The 19,658-nt window shown below is 45.8% G+C and overlaps 1 protein-coding gene and 1 pseudogene across 2 annotated transcripts in view; both read left to right on the top strand.

Moving 5' to 3' along the window:
• LOC149354471 (histone-lysine N-methyltransferase SMYD3-like) overlaps positions 1 to 18,658 on the top strand; it is a 68,323-nt gene extending 49,665 nt beyond the window's left edge. The window contains exons 10-12 of one of the 2 annotated variants that reach the window (XM_089583338.1): positions 92 to 278; positions 8,405 to 8,513; positions 18,385 to 18,658. In XM_089583338.1, coding sequence (XP_089439464.1) covers positions 92 to 278; positions 8,405 to 8,513; positions 18,385 to 18,519 — 431 coding nt within the window. In that variant the 3' untranslated portion in view covers positions 18,520 to 18,658. Of the gene's footprint in view, positions 1 to 91; positions 1,498 to 8,404; positions 8,514 to 18,384 lie in introns of those variants that run through there. The other variant, XR_016291331.1, reaches the window with a different exon arrangement.
• Positions 4,364 to 8,421, top strand: LOC149354472 (uncharacterized; annotated as a pseudogene).
• Positions 18,659 to 19,658: the final 1,000 nt, after the last annotated feature.

Below are 19,658 nucleotides of genomic sequence, written 5' to 3'. Positions count from 1 at the left end.
GAGTAAAATCACTGATTTCATTGCTTTTCAAGAGGCAGGAAACTGAATTGAGACAGAGGGTCACTGTTGTTGTGCTTCTGCCCTGCTGCAGTGTTGCAGCAAAAGGAAACCCTCCAGCAGCTGCGCCAGTGGACTGAAGCCTTCCTAACCAAGGAGAAGCTGCCAGAGCGAGACTACGCTCATATAAATGCCATGGAGCTACTCTCCAAGTGCTGTCTTGGCCTGGAGGACTACAAGGCTGCACTGACTCCTTACCTTCAACAAGAGCCCATTTGGAGGCATGAGCACAAAAGGCCATGTGGCACTTTTATAACTTTGTGTAACTTGTTGGATGATGCATTTAGCGTGCAGCATGTATTATCAATGCCACAAGTTCATGGGGCGCTGAATCAAGGAAAGAAAGGTCACATGTCTCACACAACCATCTTGGAATGCACGATGCAGTGTGTGAGCAGCACATATGAGTTCAATTCTGGGCTGCTAGGTCAGGGCGCACAACAATTTGGCTTCTTCATTATTCTGTCACTCTATGAAGTTTTGGGGCCTAATGCTCTTTTAAGTTTAAAGCCTGCAGAGATTTGTTTTTGGCTGCTTCATTTTTTCTACACTTGCACTAAGTGAAATATAACCATGCTTCATAATCATGCTGAAGAGTTCACCGAATTCAAAAAGCCACGGGTTTCCAGACCTATGCGCCCTATAATCCCCCAGAATGTAATTTTTTTGTTGATTCTATTGGTGGGAGCTACATAATTGCCTATTAAAGCCTCATGGGAGTGAAAGTTATGAATAAACCATTTGCTACTGGATAGGAAGTTAGTGACAAAGTTGCATGCCTTTCTGTGTGCAGAATAGGGTCGAAAGTATGTATTGCTCAGGCAACTGAGTTGGGGCGAACTCAGTAAGGCTAGTGCCATTAAATTTGAGTGTGTGGCACTGCACGAATGGTATTAAAACTTAAAGCAGTAAGCACTTCATGCCATTAAATTCATTCGTGTGGCACTGGTATTAGAATTGTATATCAAAGTGTGTTGGTGACAGCACCTTGAGCAGCTGTCTTAATGTGTGTGCTTGATTCATGGTGTTGCTGAATGGTAGAGACGATATGAGTTGCCACAGTTCAATTGGTGGTTTTGTGTGGTGTTGAATATTACAGTAGAACCCTGCTATAGTAAATTCAGATATGACAAAAACTCTGAAAGAGAAACTGTGGTCCCATTTCGCCTTCTGTAGAAGACTGTAGATTTTTTTTTCAGTTATAGTAAAGATTTTTTTCCAAGAAACGGCTATAGTAAAGAGCGTCTAGCCGTGGTGACGTACTTCCTGTGCAATTATGACATGGCACTCACAAGGCCAACATTCGGAGGCAAATGGATACCAAAGACAATAAAGCCATGCTGTGCGATATAGACCAAGCTCGGAAGTTGTGAGGAGAAGTCAACTTCTGGAAGTCCTTGGGGCCGTGAGGTGAAGTGTGCGACGCGCATGGAAAGAAAAGTAAGGCTAGCTATGAACGCAGAAAGAAAGCAGTGCGATTCGCTGAGAAAGGAAAGACAGTAAAAGTACAGTACAGAAGGGTAGAAATGGGGTGAACATTCGCAGCTCAGCAGCGTGAAGCGCAGGGCAGCATGGCAGCGCAAAGAAATGGAGTCGCGGCAGCACTATGCAAACGGTACTGCCACGCTTCGACTGTGTCGTATATGTTTCTTAACGATTGCCTCTTAAACGATGCTGAGGCTGCGGAAGAATGATGTTGTGTTCATGCAAAACTTTGGTTTGCACATGAAATCAAACTCGTGTGTTATATTTATAGCCTTGGTTATGTGTGCCAATGCAGTACTTCGACAAGAAGTAAAGAAAATCGAAAATGCTGTAACATGAGATGTGACAACTGAAAATAAATAATTATCAGATAAAGGGACAATAAGAGTAGGACGGAAGGTATTTTTGAGTGTTTTTTTTTGTAAACCAGCACTGTGTTTAGTAAGCAGCCACTTAATTACTAGAGAGCATCCTCAGAGCCATGCCATCACCAAAAACTGATATAAGATTTTTGCTGGTCCGAGATGCTTTACTATCCAGGGGCTCTACTGCATTATTATTATTATTCTCCCGGGTGGCATAGGTAAACCTGGCTGTGAATAAATTATTATTATTATTATTATTATTACTGTGTTTACTCGCATAATAAGCGCACTCACATAATACGCACACCCCCAGTTTGGTCGCGAAAAAAAGTTTTTTTATTTCCGCGCATAATAGGCGCACACCAAAATCGCACTGTGACAAATACTGTATTCACACGATTGCTAGCAGACGCCTATTATGCACCTATTATGCGAGTAAATACGGTATTATTATTGGGTCATTCCATGCCAAACGTCCTAGATGTTGCGCTCAAGCACCTCCGATTTGTTCAAAAATTGATGGAAACTTATCGCAACGTGCGTAATATAAGCCTAAAATACTTTTGCCGAAAAAAAATTTTTCATCAGGTGTGCTCAGTTTGAACATTTCGAAAAGGTGTGAAACAAGGCACCGTTCAATAATCGATGAAAAATCTAAGTTTTTAGAAAACACTCCACAAATTTTTTAATAACATTTACACAGACCTTGGCTTTCAATATGATTCAGATAATGTATTTTTAGACAGCATAAATATTTCAAAATTTAAATCAAAAGTAAAAATTATACTATTTTTACATAAAAAAAATAACTTCCTCTTGGAAATTAAGAATAGCCCACCTTGTTTTCCTGTGTGTCTATTACCTATAAAAAAATGTTAAAGCTGATGAAACTGAATATATAGAAGTAAAATAAAATACTGAAGCTGCAGAAAAGTGCGTTTTGAACCATAAACACTCATTCATTTCACCCTGAGGTGGTCCAAGTAAAAATACAAACGATGGCGGGTTTAGTAGAACAGCTCATTGCCTGCCATTTCTGAAGTTTTAGTCACGGTGATTTTTGTTTAAAGAGAGAAAAAAATGTTGAAGTGAAGCTCTTGCACTGCAAGTTGCGTTGCCTCTTAACGCTTCTTCACCGCATAGCACAGCACCTGGCATGGCACATTTGTGGCCAGATAACCACTACGGTTTGCCCTCACTTGCAGTTGGGCATCTTTAGGGCCTAGGTATGGCAGATATCGCGTACCATTCGGTGGGTGGTATGCGATAAGTGAGATCATTTTCGCTTTCGAAATTCGAACGGACCCGCTGTGGCGTCAGGCAGTCAAGAGCACAAAAACGAGGGTATTCAGTGTGCTGTCTCATGCATACCATGAGGAAGGAACGACCAGCCGGCATGGCAACCGTAGCACCAGTCCTTTATTTATGTCTGAATAAGATCACGGAGAGCGCACATGATGGAGTGGAGTCCTCACCACGGCTTCAGGTAATGTGAGACAGCCCAGCGGTTAGCGTGGCCCGATCGCACGGAGGTGCCTCACTCTCATATGACTGAACATTCTGCGATACCGTGACTGCTTCCTCCTCGCGCCCTGTACACATCTGTCATGGCTCTGACATTGACTGAGTGCAGCATGAACACACGGAGTAACAATCCCATTGGTGCATGTGCCGCCACGGCAGTGCGAAGACAATTTTTTCCCATGAATATCTGTTTGACTACCCAATGTTCTGATGCCTGCCTGCAGTGGAGATGTCACTTAAGAATGAGAACTGTAGATTTCACCTGGTCACAATGCTGACGGTGCTGTGCTCTGCGGTGAAGAGGCACAAAGAGATGACACAACTTACGGCGTAATAAAATAAATACGGCATTCAAAATTTTTTTCTCGCTTTAAACAAAAATCACCTCAATTGAACCTTCAGAAATGAAAGACAATAAACGGTTCTACTAAACTTGCCAGCTTTTCTATCTTTACTTGGACCACTGCAGAGTGAAATAAATTGGTGTTTATAGTTCAAAACGCACTTTTCTGCAACTTCAGTATTTTATTTCGCTTCTACACATAGAGTTCCATCTGCTGTAACATTGTTTATAGGTAAAGACATCTAGGGAAGCAAGATGGCCATTTCTTAATTTCTGAGAGGAAGTTGATATTTAAAAAAATGTCAAAATAGTATTTTTGCATTTCATTAAAATTTTAAAATAAATATTGAAACTGTCCAAAATACATAATATGAATTACATCGAAAGATAGAATCTGTTCAAATGTCATTAAAAGAATAGACCTCTCCCTGGTGTAAACAGTGTGACGTCAAAAAGGTGTGGCCCGATGAGCAAAATCGTCCATTTTCAGTTCTGAATTGGTTTTGCTGGTGTCGAGCGCTCCCCCGCTGCCCTGGCTCCCCGATTCGAGACACCCCGCAGCCTTTCTTGTCCCGGTGAGAGCCTCCTCGGTATGGCGCATGTTTTGCCCGTCAGACCAGGAACATGTACGCTAATGATGTTGGCCGGGAGAGGTCTGTTGTGGAGTGTTTTCTAAATATTCTGGCCTTTTATCAGTTATTGAGCATTGCCTGGTTTCATGCCTTTTCGAAACATTTAAACCAAGCTGAACTCACGAATAAATATTTTTCAGCAAAAATATTGCAACGGATATTCACAGAAGACGATGTGAAGGAAGTGCCTGACTGGTGTGCGCGCGCTGTTGTTCGGTGCCTCCTGCATTGTTCACATTGCGCTGTGGTCGCCCTTGCTTGTGACTAGCCTTTCGGGCAACATAACATCTTTGTTGGAGCGTGGCGGGTATCTTTCCCACTGCCACGGAGCTCTGAAGCAGTCGTCAAACCGGTGCTACTACCATCATGGCCCCACCAGGCGAGTCGCCAACCACTTCTGCTGCTCCTTTCATGGTCATGGCTTCGTCCCGCGACCCTGGTACTTTTTCGGGAAATGACGGCACCGATGTCGACGACTGGTTAAGCCTTTACGAGAGAGTAAACGCATATAACCGGTGGGATCAAACGTTAATGCTTGCTAAAATAATTTTCTATCTGAATGGAACGGCGAGGGTTTGGTTTGAAACCAACAAAGAAGAACTTACATGCTGGGATATATTCAAAGAGAAATTGCGAGCACTGTTTGGAAGACCTGACGATAGGCAGATCACTGCGAAAAAACAACTTGCTTCTCGTGCGCAGTCGTCAACGGAAACTTACATGGCTTATATACAGAACGTATTGGCGCTTTGCCACAAAGTCGATGCCACCACGAGCGAGTCCGACAGGGTGGGCCACGTGCTGAAAGGCATTGCTGACGATGCCTTTCATCTGCTCGTTTGCAAAGACTGCACAACTGTTGACAGCATTATTAAGGAGTGCCATCGATTTGAACAAGTCAAAAGCCGTCGCATTTCTCAACAGTTTTCCCGACTTCCTAACACAGGCGCTACATCTTCTTGCCAGGACCAATGACTTCAAACTCAAGTGCCCTCAGACTCTCCTCCTGTCACCGACACAGTGACAAGAATTGTTCGTCGTGAACTCGAAGCCCTAGCCCCTGTGGTAACATCATCGACCACACCTAGTGACACACTGCCTTCCGTGTCGCTTATTCAGGCTGTCATGCGGCAAGAACTCGCCCATCTCAACCTCTCTCCGGCTTTGTGCGCCATTGGAAACTTGTCCCCACAGCCACCACCTCCAGTCCCTTTCCGTCCCACCTATTATTCCCCACGGCGTTACCGCGATCCGAATGAGTGGCGCACGCCAGATGACCGCCCAATCTGTTTTCAATGCTCTCGGATCGGCCACATTGCCCGCCACTGCCGCAGCCCCTGGACATCACCCCCACGCGACACCTCCTACTACCGTCCCAACTATACTCGCCGCTTTTCACCCCGTCGCCCATCAGAGACGTCTAAGGCCGCCGATCAACCTCCAACGACAGTCCTCCCGTTCGCCTTCGCCGCTAGCCCGCCGCTCACACTCACCGCAGTCGCCTCGTGTTTCGACTGCTGCGTCCTACCGTCCCTCTCATCGGGAAAACGAAGTGATGCAGCTCCCAGAGGGGACGCCGCATCAACGACTCGGACCTCCAACCCTCTACTAACGACTCGACCCAATCTACTAGAAGTTACAGTTGACGGTGTTCCTGTGCGCGCCCTTATTGACACCAGTGCCCATATTTCCGTGATGAGTGCTGACCTCCGCCGTCACCTATGCAAAGTCCTTACGCCTGCAACGTCCCGTGTGCGCGTCGCAGATGGTGTCATACCTGCTGTCGAGGGACTGTGCACCGCTCGCGTGACAATACGTGACCACAGTACGCCGCTTCAGTTCACCGTCCTTACCCCATGCGCCCATGACCTCATCCTCGGTTTAGACTTTTTGTCAGATCATTCTGCCATCATTGACTGCTCGCAGGGTGTCCTTCACCTTGAGCTTCCCCAACTCGATCCTGACCCCATCAACTCATCGCTTCGGTAGACCTGCCCTGACTTTGCCCACCTGCCCTCTCAAGCCTTATCTTTCATTTCCCTCACACATTCTCGCCCTATTCCCGATGGTGACTACATCGTTGCGCCAATCCTTGACCTCGCACTGACCCGCAGTGTTGTCCTGCCCCATACAATCGCCACCATCACAGCCAACAACCTGTCTCTACCTTTCTTGAACTTCGGCTTCTCCTCCCAGCTGCTTCCAGCCGGCATGTGCGTCGCTACGTTGTCCCGCCGCTTCCTCCCGCCACCTTCAACATGATATCGTCCAAGTCTCTCGCCTGAAAGCCTACCTCTCGCCATGCCCCTCAACGTAACCCAGTACACCGTTTGGTTTGGTTTATGGGGGTTTAATGCCCCAAAGCGACTCAGGCTATGAGAGACGCCGTAGTGAAGGGCTCCGGAAATTTCGACCACCTGGGGTTCTTTAACGTGCACTGACATTGCACAGTACACGGGCCTCCAGAATTTTTCCTCCAAAGAAATTCTAGCCGCCGCGGCTGGGATCGAACCCGCTTATTTTGGGTCAGCAGCCGAGCACCATAACCACTGAGCCACCGCAGCGGCTCCAGTACACTGTAACGGTGTTTTTCCGGACGGGGGGCCATGCAACGGATATTCACAGAAGACGATGTGACTGAAGTGCCTGACTGGTGTGCGCGCACTGTTGTTCGGTGCTTCCTGTGTTGTTCGCTTTGCGCTCTGGTCACCCTTGCTTGTTCTAGCCTTTCGGGCAACATAACAATATTTTAAGCTTATATTATGCACGTTGTGCTAAGTTTCCATGAATTTTTTTTTACAAATCGGAGATCGTCGAGCGCAGCGTCTTGGACGTTTGGTGTGGAATGGCCATATATTACTATTATTATTGTATCTTTTTTCCTTATTTTATGAGGCCTCAGTGTGGGTCCCAGCTTTGTGACATGCGCGATTTACGAAGTGCTCGATAACGTGGAGTTTACCACACAGTGTTGCACATGCAAGAAAGTGGCTGTTTCAACTGATCAGGATGTACAGTATTAAGGAATAGTAACAAGACATTGCATTTGAGTAGTGAAAAAAGTTTATGATAGTAGTATGTGGCGGTGATGATAGGCTTTGTGGAAGGAATCTGAACTGATATGTTATAAATGCTTTCAAGTAAACCATAACGGATACTTGAGCAGCTTCATTATGCTTACTTTAATCACAATAGAGGAAGTTGTTGCATTCCTCCATCACACTAACTTGTCGGCTAAAAACTAAGGCTCATTAATTAAGTTCATAAGTGTGCCGGATAAAATCGTAATTAGATTTTCAAAAATGTGATTTCTCTGGTTGGTGTGATTCATTCAGTTTTAGGAGAGTTGGAACTCAAAACTTGAACTGTGTGTAAAGAGTGTATTTCGCATGAACAGGCAACAGCTGGTGCTGTTGGTGCTCAACCATCTTAAGAAGAGATGCGGCTTTCAGTGAAAATTTTTTTATTTCTTGGTATATTTATATGAAATGCTTTGAGCATATTAGCAATTTCATTTCATTTCATTTTATTACCTTAAAGACCCCGTTAGAGGTATTGCTTAGGGGTGGGCAAAAATAAAAAAATTTTTACCACTCTCCCAAAATGTAGCTGTTATATCTCTAAAAAATTCTTATTTTCCTCCTCTGAGCCTTGTGAAAAAGCTGCAGAGTTGAGAAAATGCGGCAGAAGGCCTTATCCAACATTCATTGCATTCCTACTGGCGTGCTACAGGTCAGTATCTTGACTTGAGCACACCAGTAGGAACTGAAGGGCCTCTCAGTTCACTGCTTACTAATCAATTCATTGAGGCATTTTAGTAATCTCTGCTGCTGAGATTGATGTGATTCCAGTGAAGCCACTTGGCCGGCTGGTATGGTCAATTCATGGGAATTTTTGAAAGTTTTATTGTGTAATGGGTGTGAATTCTGAGAAGAGTGCAGATAATATCTTTTAGTAGTGCCTCCAAACAGCTTATACCACTGTATTTTGTTTTGCAGGGAGTGTTATGGACAGTACAATCCTGTCTACACTGTGCTGTTGTATAGCATAGGCAAGCTGTATCATGCCGCATCCCAACTTGAGAAGGCCATGGAGTACTTTAAGAAGGTGAGCTGCCCAAAAGCTCCACATAGAATAAATCTTGCAGCTTTTCATTGTGGGAAATGTTCCCTGCATGTCATTAGAGCTTGATTTCACTTTTGGCACGTGTCCAGCCGACTGTGTTCTAGTGATAAATTGATATGGTTCTACATTTTTCGATACTGTATTTACTTGCTTAGCAGACACACTCTCATAATGAGCATGCCATCTATGTTGGTTGGTTGGAATTTTAAATATATTACTCTGTGCAATGAATGCGCACCTCAGTTTTTTTATATTTTAATCGTGAAGGTGTGTCCATTATGCAAATAAGTATGGTGCATTCAATAAAATTTGAAAACCTTTTATTGGTAGAGATATCATTGATTCAGATTTAATGGGAATACTCCCAGTTTTAGGATTTCGGTGTGCATAAACGGGATTAGCTTTTTTCTTTAGCTAGGATAGAAAGCTAGCTGTTTCTTTCACGTTGCATGCTGAATGTACTCTGCACTCACATATCTAGTTCAAACAGTGAGGGACTCGTTCCAATGTTTCACTCTGCCATTTGAGGTGACTGCTGCAATAACTAGCCATAACACTGAAGAATCGGCATAAATTATGAAAATTGTTTGGTTTATGGGGTTTAATGTCCCAAAGTGACTTGGGCTATGAGGGATGCCGTAGCGGAGGGCTTCGGATAATTTAGACCACCTGAGGCGCTATAATGTGCACTGTCATTGCATAGTACACGGACCACTAGCATTTCACCTCCATAAAAATGAGACCGCTGCGGCCGGAATTGAACCCGTGTCTTTTTGAACAGCAGCCATGCACCATAACCGCTGAGCCACCACGATGGCTACATTGTTGAAGTACTAATCTATATAGTTGTGAACTCTGCAGTAGATATTGACTGTGATAAATATATTCCTGTTTGTACTCTGTATCCTTATTTATGTTCAAATGACGTGTGCCAAAAGCCAAAAACTCAGTGAAAATACAGACCCAGAAAACCCAGAATTCCTGAGTAATATAGATAAAAGCTTTGAAAAGTTCCGTTCTTTTTTCTTGCTATGGGGAGATGCACTCAATGAAGAAAATCTGATTTTGCTTCTAAATAAACTCATAAAATGCAGAAGCCTACAAATTTAACATCTGTTGACAGTCCAAATTAAATCCTAAGGAATCATAGTAGGAAACTGCTGATTGATGCAGGGTTACAATACAAATACACTGCAATGCAAAAAACGAGGACAGAGAATAAACAGAAAATTGCCATACAAGCACTTGTGTGTCCACTTCCTGTCGTTCCTTTTCCCTCTTGTTATGTGGTATAAAATATCAGTGTCCTACCCAACCAAGGCTTAAGGCTGATAAGCAAAGGTAGCCCTCATGTTGTAGGTATGCTTTATTTGTAAAGAAAGGAATCCAGTGTACTGCTCTTGCATCTTTTCCGCCAGTGCATCTCTTGCATCTCCCACTTCTGCCTCTTTCGCCATTATTTATAATTGTAAAACAGCAGAGATGACAAACTCATAAAACAAATAAATGGATGGGAACATATATACACAGCGCATTAAAGGGGTTGTGAAAAGAAAATGAAGCTGCCCGGTTTTAATTTTTACTGCTTCCATAAACATTTGACATGCTGATTCCGAGATATTTTCGGCTCATTATTGAGTCTGCATTTATTAAAGCCATTCCTAAATCGCTGCCTTTTTGCACTCACGAAACGACCATGCGGTGCCGTCCGCCGGCACACGCACTACTCAACTACGTCATTTTAAGATCTTTAGAAATGTAGAGTTAATCGTTAACTTTCATTTACCCTAAATTAATAGCTTTATAAAAGAATCAGAAAGTAAAACAAAGTTTTCCAATTATTTGCACACGTAATTGTACTATGTTAAGCTCCAGCATGTGGTCTTAAATCTATTACTGACCCGGGACCAATTTCGGTTCCTGTTCTGCTTCTCTATCCTCTGTGGCTCCAGTATCAGTGGCTCGATGTTGCCTTGCTTACGTGAACTTGTTTAGGTGGTGTTTCTTGACAACGGCGGTTTGAGTCAGAGAATCGAGCTGAGCAAGGTCAGCCCATCTCGACGACTTTCTGTTTGCATGAACTCGATACGAACGAGGCGGCTATCGTTCGTATCGATACGTAGGCTTAGCGACGACCAGGGCCTCGTAGTTCATCGCCCGGGCATGCTGTCATTGCTGGAACATAGCAGGCAGCGTTTCTGATAGCATGGCTTGTTTGTTTTTTCTGGTGCGAATATGAAATACATCGAGTGTGCAGGCTGGCTGGCCAGCCTGGATCCCGTCTGCTGGCGTGATAAAAATGAGCTAAAGATTGTTCTTCACGTAAATAACAAACAAGAAGTATGGAAAATAGATCATTTTTGAGGATCGTTGAACAATACCGAGTTGCTGGTAGAAGTAGCAACTGTAATACGATCAAATTTCTTGTTACAACTGCTGCTCAGCTGCTGCTGCCCGGCCGTCACGGTCCGGCTCGTGCGCTGCTAGCTCTGCCACCGAGCGCATCACAAAAGTGACCATATTTTTTGATGAGACGATGCTGTTGACAGTAAAGCGATGCCACGAGTAGGCATTTTATTATAACCCAGGCTACTTCCGAAGTGCTGTCCACCACGGCTTCGGTGCGAAACAGGCCTAGCAACGACCAGGGCAGCCAGAGAGTAGTGCAGTTCGTCGCCCGGTGTGCCCGTGTCCAGTGCCGTTGCCGAAAGCGCGCTACATGGGCAGGCATGCTTTGTCGCTGATCGAGTACAGCAGGCAGTCTTTCTGATAACATCACTATTTTTCCTTTTCTGGTGTGAACTTCAGAAGTCAAGCAGCGTGCAGGCGCTGCTGTGCAGTGGCAAAGTGTTACACCGGCTGTGGGCCGGGCTTGAGTCTAGCGGCGCAAAGATTCTTGCTGCTCCGTGTGTCCCTGCTTGCAGTAGGCGGCAGTTCACAAGTGGCGACTGGTGTGGCGCGCCGGCCAAGTTTTCGCACATGTGTCAGCCTAACAGCTAGCAGACTCCATTCTGAGCAGGCGACAGTCATTTTGACACCACATTCGGGTCAATATAGTGCTCTGACCTCGGTCAACTATGGCTCAACAGGCCTCGCTAAGCCACGACATTGTGTTGACGACAGACGCCTCTTATTGGCTTCTTAAGATGACGTTTGCTGTGAGTTCAGGGGGACGTGTGCTGGGAAACTGAAATTTAGTTTTTTTCGCTATTCAGGCAACCCAGATGATGAAACAAACCAAAGTATACTATAGAATGAAGGGTCAGAGTTCCAAATACGCACGTCATTCAAAATTTTCAGGAAACATTTCACGACCCCTTTAAAACACCCATTTTTGTGGGTAATATAAAAGAAAAAAATTCACGTTGCTCGCACTAAGACTTTCAACCATATCTCATGTCCAGGATAGTCTGCAGTGTGTCAACTCTCATTGCCTTCTTGAAACTCTAGCACATTTGTGAAGGTAGGAGAGATCATTAGTTGATGTAGGTGAACCTGGCCACTGCTAAGTTTATGGGCCAGGCAAAAAAAATTGTTATGAAGAGGTGTTGTGTGCACGTGAAACAACGTACACGTGTTATTGCATACTGTACGCACATGCGCATTGTTTGGCTGTTGCTCATCTGATAGCCTGTGCTGGCTTTAAAAGACCACTTGTATGGACCCACCGTGCTCAGTAATGTAACCTATTTGCAGCCTGCCAAGTAGCAAGAATAAACAATGTTCGATGTTTCACCTACTCTGCCCAATTCCTGGATGCCAAACGTGACATATTGGCGATGAGTGTGGGAGCATCGTATAGAATTTTCAGCATGAGGAAACTGGCTTCATTGTAGAGAGATTCCTGCCTTGAAGATTACCCAGCGGTGGAATTCCTGAAATCAGCATTTCGGCAGCAGAAACTTGAAGTGAGTCATGAGTCGTGTCGGTCAGTTTGAAGCTTTCAACACGACCACGAGCAACTGGTGCTCGTATGAGGAAAGACTGAAGGCTTACGTTTTGGTGAACGATGTTCCCACCGAAAAGAAGGTTCTTGCTTTTCTTAGTCTCATCAGTGCAAATACCCATGTGCCATCAGGTTGTTGGCAGCACTGGATGCACTGTCCTTGCAAGAGTTTGGCTGTCTTCTGAAACTCCTGGGTGATTGCCTGACGCTGCAACCGTCCGTCACTGCAGAGCGTGCTGAAATTTTGCAGTGCCAAATTTGTCATTAAACCTCAAAGCCTGATGCAGAGTTGCAAATTTGGAAGCTTCCTGGATGAAGTACGTCAGGACTGTTTTGTCCACAGCCTGCTCTGGGAAGACAGTCAGCATCTATTGTTCATGGAGAACTAAAAGCTAACCTTCCAGGAGGCCGTAGATAGAGCTCTAGCCATGGAAACTGCAATGAAAAATGTGGCATTCATGCATAACAGCGCGCCCGTGGCGCCAGATGTGAAAAAGGTTTGAGTTGAAAAACAGTCTGCTTCTGATGCGGCTCACCCAATCGTTCTAGTGAAGTGTGCCCTCATAATGGCGATACATGCTACAATTGTAACCACAAAGGGCACATTCAGCGTGTGTTCCGCAAAGGAAAGAAAGCTAGGGAGACAAAACCATGGAGACGAGTGAAGAGGCTGGCATCCATCCAAAACAAGTCATCTGTCCCACTTCAAGCAGTCAACATAGCCCCAGTTACAGCGGCCCTGAACATCAACGGCATCCTGCTGACAATGGAGCTTGACACTAGCGCAGCTCTATCTGTCATCTCGTGGCCCGAATTTAGGGATGTAAGCAACTACAGCCAACTTCATTAAAACTGTGCACATATACTGGAGTGCTGGTGAAATCTAAGAGTCTGGTGAGAGTTATGAACCACAATGATCAGACCACGGAGCTTCTCCTGTATGCCGTGGACATTTAGAACCAGCACTTTTCGGCGGAGAATGGTTGCAATATATTCGGCTGGAAGCTTGGCATCATAACACCTGTTGGTACAAGTGACTACTCGATGCCCTTGGTACCAGTGGTAAAGAGGGGTGGAAGCCTCTGGCTGTGTGGCAGTTATAAAACCACCAGCAATCCCTGTCTGGAAGTAGACCGCCACCTACTACCTTGGATAGGTAACCTTCTAGTAGTGCTTGTGGGGGGGCGAGGGATTTTCCCAATTGACCTTAATAGGGCCTACCAGCAGGTCATTATGCTCCTGGAAGCTACTGACGTTAAACACACACAAGGGCTTGTACAGCATGAATCATCTGGCTTCCGGCATTTCGTCTACCCCAAGCATATTTTAAAGAATCATGGACAATACTTGGAAAGGGTTGGAAAGAGCTGGTTGCTATCTTGATGACATTCTGGTCACAGGCAAGACCAAGGAAGAACACTTGCGCAATTTGGAAGCCGTCTTATCAAGATTTCTAGATATCTCCGTTATCTGGTAGCAATGGGGTTTGCACGTCCCCTGTAAAAAGCTCGTTAATTCGACGCGTACGCGAGGTCCCTACAATTATACATAACAGTCTATGGGGCGAAATTCTCGTTAATTCGAACAAATTTTGCCGTGTGTCGGTTAATTTGACTTCACTCCGCAGCCCGCCAAGCCGGTGCGCCGAGAGCAAAAAGAAAAAACACTGCCACAAGCGGCGCTACTGTACCACTGATCTCCACTAGGGGGCTGGATGCCGCATTCCCGCTTTCCGAGACGAGCGCGAGTGAAGCCACCGGAAGTTGGACAGCTTGTCCCGGAAGTCGGGTGTCTGCTGTGTATTTCAATGCAAAAAGTCGCGTCTTTCGCCCTTTCGTTCTCAGTTTTTTGCATTGTTTTGGTGTAATGTCTGCTGTTATATGAAAGAAACAAGCAAGCTGAACGCGAGAAATGTGAGCATTGTGTGCAGAGACCTGTAATTTCAAAGAAACCGAAGAAAACAGGCATGCAGGTCTCACCCTGCCGCAGCAAAGGAGTATGTGCATTAAACACTATGTTCTTGCCTGGTTCTTGTCTTCCGAGCGTGAAGGAGAAGTAGGGGAATGACGATGAGGATAGGTCATCCTAAAACCGAATTTTCGTGTAGCAAAGAAAAGGAACAGCGCGAGAGGAACGACTGACAAGAAAGACGAATGCTTCAGTGCGCATGAGAAGCGCTGTTAGAAGTCGACTGCACCAAGCACCACGAATTAAAGCCCATTCAGGCTTAACTTACTCCAATACGAAACAGTACATGACACGCTGTACCATACCAAAGCAGTACCATACCTTTTGGGAAGCCGCCGCGGTGGCCTAGTGGCTATGGTGCTCGGCTGCTGTCCCGAAAGACGCGGGTTCGATCCCGGCCGTGGCGGTTGAATTTCTTTGGAGGAGAAATTCGAGGCCCGTGTACTGTGCGATGTCGGTGCACGTTAAAGAACCCCAGGTGGTCGAAATTTCCGGAGCCCTCCACTACGGCGTCTCTCATAGCCTTAGTCGCTTTGGGACGTTAAACCCCATAAACCAACCAACCAACCATACCTTTTGGAGGCGCTGATGTGAACCAACCGATCACCGTCGACACCTCACAAGATAGTAGCCTAGCGCTCGCTCCGGTTTGGACTAAACATACTTCAGTAAAATGGTCGCTGCAAAGTAAGCTGCCTGGTGAATGTTTCAACCTATTCTTTCTTATATTTATCCGCCATTGATAGCATAACTTGGGCTTGAGCATGGGAACAAGCATCACAGTAAAGAGCAGAGTTGGCGAAGCTAGGCAAACCTGACGACACCGAGCCGAGTAGACGAGGCTCCATACTTGCTGCGTGTAGCGACGTCCTGTCGTCTGCTAGTGTCGTCCCATTGTGATGCAATGGACCCTTATTTTTGAAACGCCTTTCCCGAAGACTTTGCTGGTCTCCTCGCTCATTTGTCGGCACAACAGGTAGGCATTGTCATGTAAAAAGGCGAGAACGACGAAAAGACGAAATGCTAAGTAGGAAAACAAAACTGGAACTGAAAAACTGTGCTGTGGCCCGATTTCATGCACTGCCAAAGGCTGACTTCCGGGACAAGGGCGCTTACTTCCGGTGGCTTCACTTTTGGGTGCCCGATGCGGCATCCAGCTCCCCTAGTGGAGATCAGTGTACTGTACGGCTGATAGACCATCCGTATGGTCATCGCCATCAGCAGCGTGAGAGAGGGCGAGGGAAGTGAGGTTAGCGGCCGCCGAAGTGGCTGGCGTCTTTGTGCTTTGTTGTGTCGCAGCCGTCGTGTTGGTGTCGTCCATTTAACCCTATCGACAGCAAGTCTCGTTTTGGCGTGTGTCGTCGTTTCCGTTTGTTCTTTCTGCCACAATCGCGGTTCATGAACCGTATGGCGGCGTCTTTTTTAGCAATTGCGCGCTTCGCCAGCGTGTTTACTGCGCTGCTTTCAACCGGCCTCGCCTTTGTGTCCTGTCATCTCATCGAGGATGAAATAATTGATGAAGTGACAGGCGCTGCCAACGACGATTCGTTGGAAGGTGATGATTGTGAGCAGTTGCCCCAAATGCCTAAGTGCACGGTGAAAGAAGCCGCAGAAGCCTTTTCCGTGCGGGGGGACTTCTGTGAACAAATCCCTGACGGTGCGTGTGTCGCGGAGCACCTGGTAGCTGTTAGAGCTATCATAGTCTCTCAAATTTGCTCGAAAAAGAAGACAACAATAACAGATTTCTTTGCCAAATAAAGGTACGTCCTGTTGCGGCAAACGTTTTTTGTTGTTCATTCGATATTTTGACATTCAGATAATTGCACAATTTTTCGCGGTCCTGTCAGTGTCGAATTAACGAGCTTTTACTGTAAAGGTATCAGCTTAGATGAGTGCGCCTGCTCCAAAACACAAGCAGGAAGTGCAGTCTTTCCTTGGAATGGTCAGCTATTACAGCAAGCTTGTTCAGCATCTGTCGACTTTGGTACACCCATTCTACAAGCTGCTAAAGCAAACAACAGAGTGGATGTGGGATGAGTCCTGCCAGCTTGCTTTCAAGGAGATAAAAGCAGCTATGGCTTGTCCTCCCCTTCAGTTCTTGCCCCTTACAATCTGAAGCAACCCCTTGAACTTGCCTGTAACACACCCCAATACCGCATAGGCACAGTTCTTCTGAACAGAATAAATGATCAGTTCGACCAGCTGCATATGCATTGCACACATTATCAAGTGCCGAGAGAATTACTTTCATATCAAGAAAAAAGGCGTTGCCCTCGTATTCGGCGTAAAAAGAAGTTTAATTTCTACGTCTACGGGAACATTCTTCTCTCGTTATTGACCATAAACCACTGTAAGCGAATTTCAGCCCAAAAATGGGCATTCCTATGCTGGCAGCTGTACTTATGCAGTGGTGGGCGGTTGTGTTGTCAGCCTAAGATTACACCCTTGAGTTAAAAGAATCTAGTGACAACACGGAAGCAGATTGTCAACTGCGGTCGCTGCTCAACAGCAGTGAACAGGAATTGGTAGAAGAAGCAAGACTTTCCATTTTCTTCATTTTGAAACGCCTCCCATCACAGGCCAAGAGCTTATGAAACAAGGCATGACCTTTTACTGAGCAAGGTATTGGAATTCACAAGTGCTGGCTGGCCGTCGCAGATCTGGCTGTTGCTGGGAAGGATTTGAAACCTTTCTTCGACAAGCATTTGGAGCTTGCAGTCCATCAAGGGTGTTTGATGTACGGCATGAGAGTAGTCATGCCTCTGTAACAACAGGACTTCTTGCTTGAGGAACTGCATCAGGGTCACCCTGGTATCTTGAGAATCAAAGAACTCACGAGGAGCTACGTCTGGTGGCAGGCAATTGATCCAGATGGTGGAGCAAAGCAAAAGAGATGTCAGGGGTGTCAGCAGCAGTGCAACAAACCAGCGCGAGCTCCACTTCATTCCTGGTCATGGCCTACTTTGTCCTTGCAGAGAGTTCACTTGTACTTCGCTGGACTCTTGAAAGACAAAATGTTACTCGTTCATGCACACTCAAAAATGCCGGAAGTCTACGTTGTGTAGAAGACCACGGCGGATCACACAATCCAGTGTCTCCATGACCTGTTCTCCCGTTTTGACATATCGGGGACCATCGTGACTGACAACGGACCACAGTTTGTTTTGAAGAATTTATGAGCTTCGTCAAAGGCTTTGGTGGTCATATAATGAGTGCAGCATACCACCCAAACACTACTGGCCTTGTGGAGAGAACTGTACTAGACTGAGCCACTTCCAGCTGTGGCCCCTGCTGTAGCAAATAGCCCTCCAAAGAAGCAGCGCTACCCACATGACAGTGTTTTGCCGTTTATTACATGGTTTTGTGTTTGCGGTTTCTTAATACAGTTACGAGAGTTGTACTAAGTGTCCTTATGTGCATGGAAAAACCTACTCAGCCAAGCAACTGCCCTAAGCTGGTGATAATACTGAGTAGACGGCGCTATATGCTAGTCGACAGTACTCAGCTAGGAGACAGAGCCTCCTGATCTGCAACGAAATGTCTTGATAATTACGAATATACCATTGTGGGGCGTCCTACAAATCGCTACTTCGAGATCTGCGTTTCCAACCATGCTTGCCGTTTGGCATCTGCTACGAACTACAATTATCGAAATTCTCTGCAGCAGCGGTGACATACTGAAACTCGCGGTTGGAGTGGCCTTTTTGTTGACAGAAAGATGTCACTCGTGAAGACTGTGCTACCTTTTCCTTTGTCATCACCAAATCACTGCAGTTGCAAATATGCTATCCTGCATGCGAGTTTTCCTGGAAGTGTATTTATGAACATGAATGTATACTTCTTAGTCTGGGTTTAAGTAAAAGAAAAAAATATTGCTTCTGCTGCATTAGATTTTCGGGAGCATTACTATTGCTGAGTGTGATTTTGGTATGTTTGCAGGCTGAACATGTACTGGCCACCAGCCACGGACATTCCCATCGACTCTACATGCTGTTGACAAAAGCATATGATAAGTGCAAGTCTGAAATGGAAAATCCGGGAAAAGGCAAAGGTGTCACTGTTAAAGCGCAGTGACAAGCACTCTGAATTCCAGAAGAGTCAAGTGCCTTAGCTGCATTGCATTTTAATTGCTGAGGTATGTAATATGTATAGCAAATGCAGTTGTTCGATTTTATTTGAGGTTCCAGAGCTTTAATGCATAATGTGCCTAGGAAGTTAAATAAAAAAAAACAAATACGCAATTGTGCTGTTGAGTGCCATTATTTGATCAATTCTCAAACTATTCCTTGGGCATGGTAAGTAAACTTATTCAGCACTTGAGTATGTGGCTGTGAAGCTGTTATTCGAGCTCTTGTATATGGCCTACCCACAGCCTGCCACGCTCACAAGTGCCAGTGCAAGTGAGAGTGCCAGACAACCTCTCTTCTCATTAGCTTTCTGTGTAGCCACAGTGTGAACCCAGAAAGAGATGAGCTAAATGAGAACATAGTACAGCATGAGATAATTGGCATGGAAATTCCATGCATAGCACTCCCGGCCACTGCCGGGCAGTCGTGGGGGAAGTAGGGAATCTAGTTACCATATATTGCTGACTATAAGTCGACCCCCAACTCGCGACCCACTTTGGCCAAAAAAAGTTGAGACTCCGAATTTAGGTCGATGCTGCAGCACCCTGCAGTCCCAGCTCACCTAAAAAGTTTTCCAGAAGGCCAAGTCATAAAGAAACATTTATTCGTTCAAGACATCTCTCACTCGTCGCTTGTGAGGACACAGTCGCGAGCATCATCTTATGAGCCACTGCTGCCGCTGGACGTCGGAAGCGGTGCTGAGATGCCGCACATGGAAAACGCCGCAGAGACTGTCTGTTGGTAGTCCATACCAGGCATCGTTGACTCATTGCGCCACTTCGCCCAAAGAAGCTTGCTTCAGCCGCCCTGTTGGTGTCTGGGTTTTCTTGGTGGAGCCACTCGTTGTAGAATGCACCGATGCGGTCTTTGAATGGCTTCCCCACCGCCCGAAATAACGAGCAGGTCGCATCCGCTACCGCTTTTTTCACAAGGGAGGTTATGTGGCCGCGGAAAGAGTTCAGGATGAGCATGCTGCGAGGCTTCACCAGTACCCCCGGATGCCTGCACCGCACGAGACGAAACCTTTCGAGGACCATTTCATCATTAAAAAATCCCTTCTCATTCATCCTCACGATGACTTTTGGC

This window comes from Amblyomma mixtum, chromosome 3, assembly GCF_055824585.1.
Source record: "Amblyomma mixtum isolate Tamu chromosome 3, ASM5582458v1, whole genome shotgun sequence".
NCBI classification, from domain to species: domain Eukaryota; kingdom Metazoa; phylum Arthropoda; class Arachnida; order Ixodida; family Ixodidae; genus Amblyomma; species Amblyomma mixtum.
The sequence above is the reverse complement of the archived record's forward strand: the minus strand, read 5'-3'. Positions and strand labels throughout refer to the sequence as shown.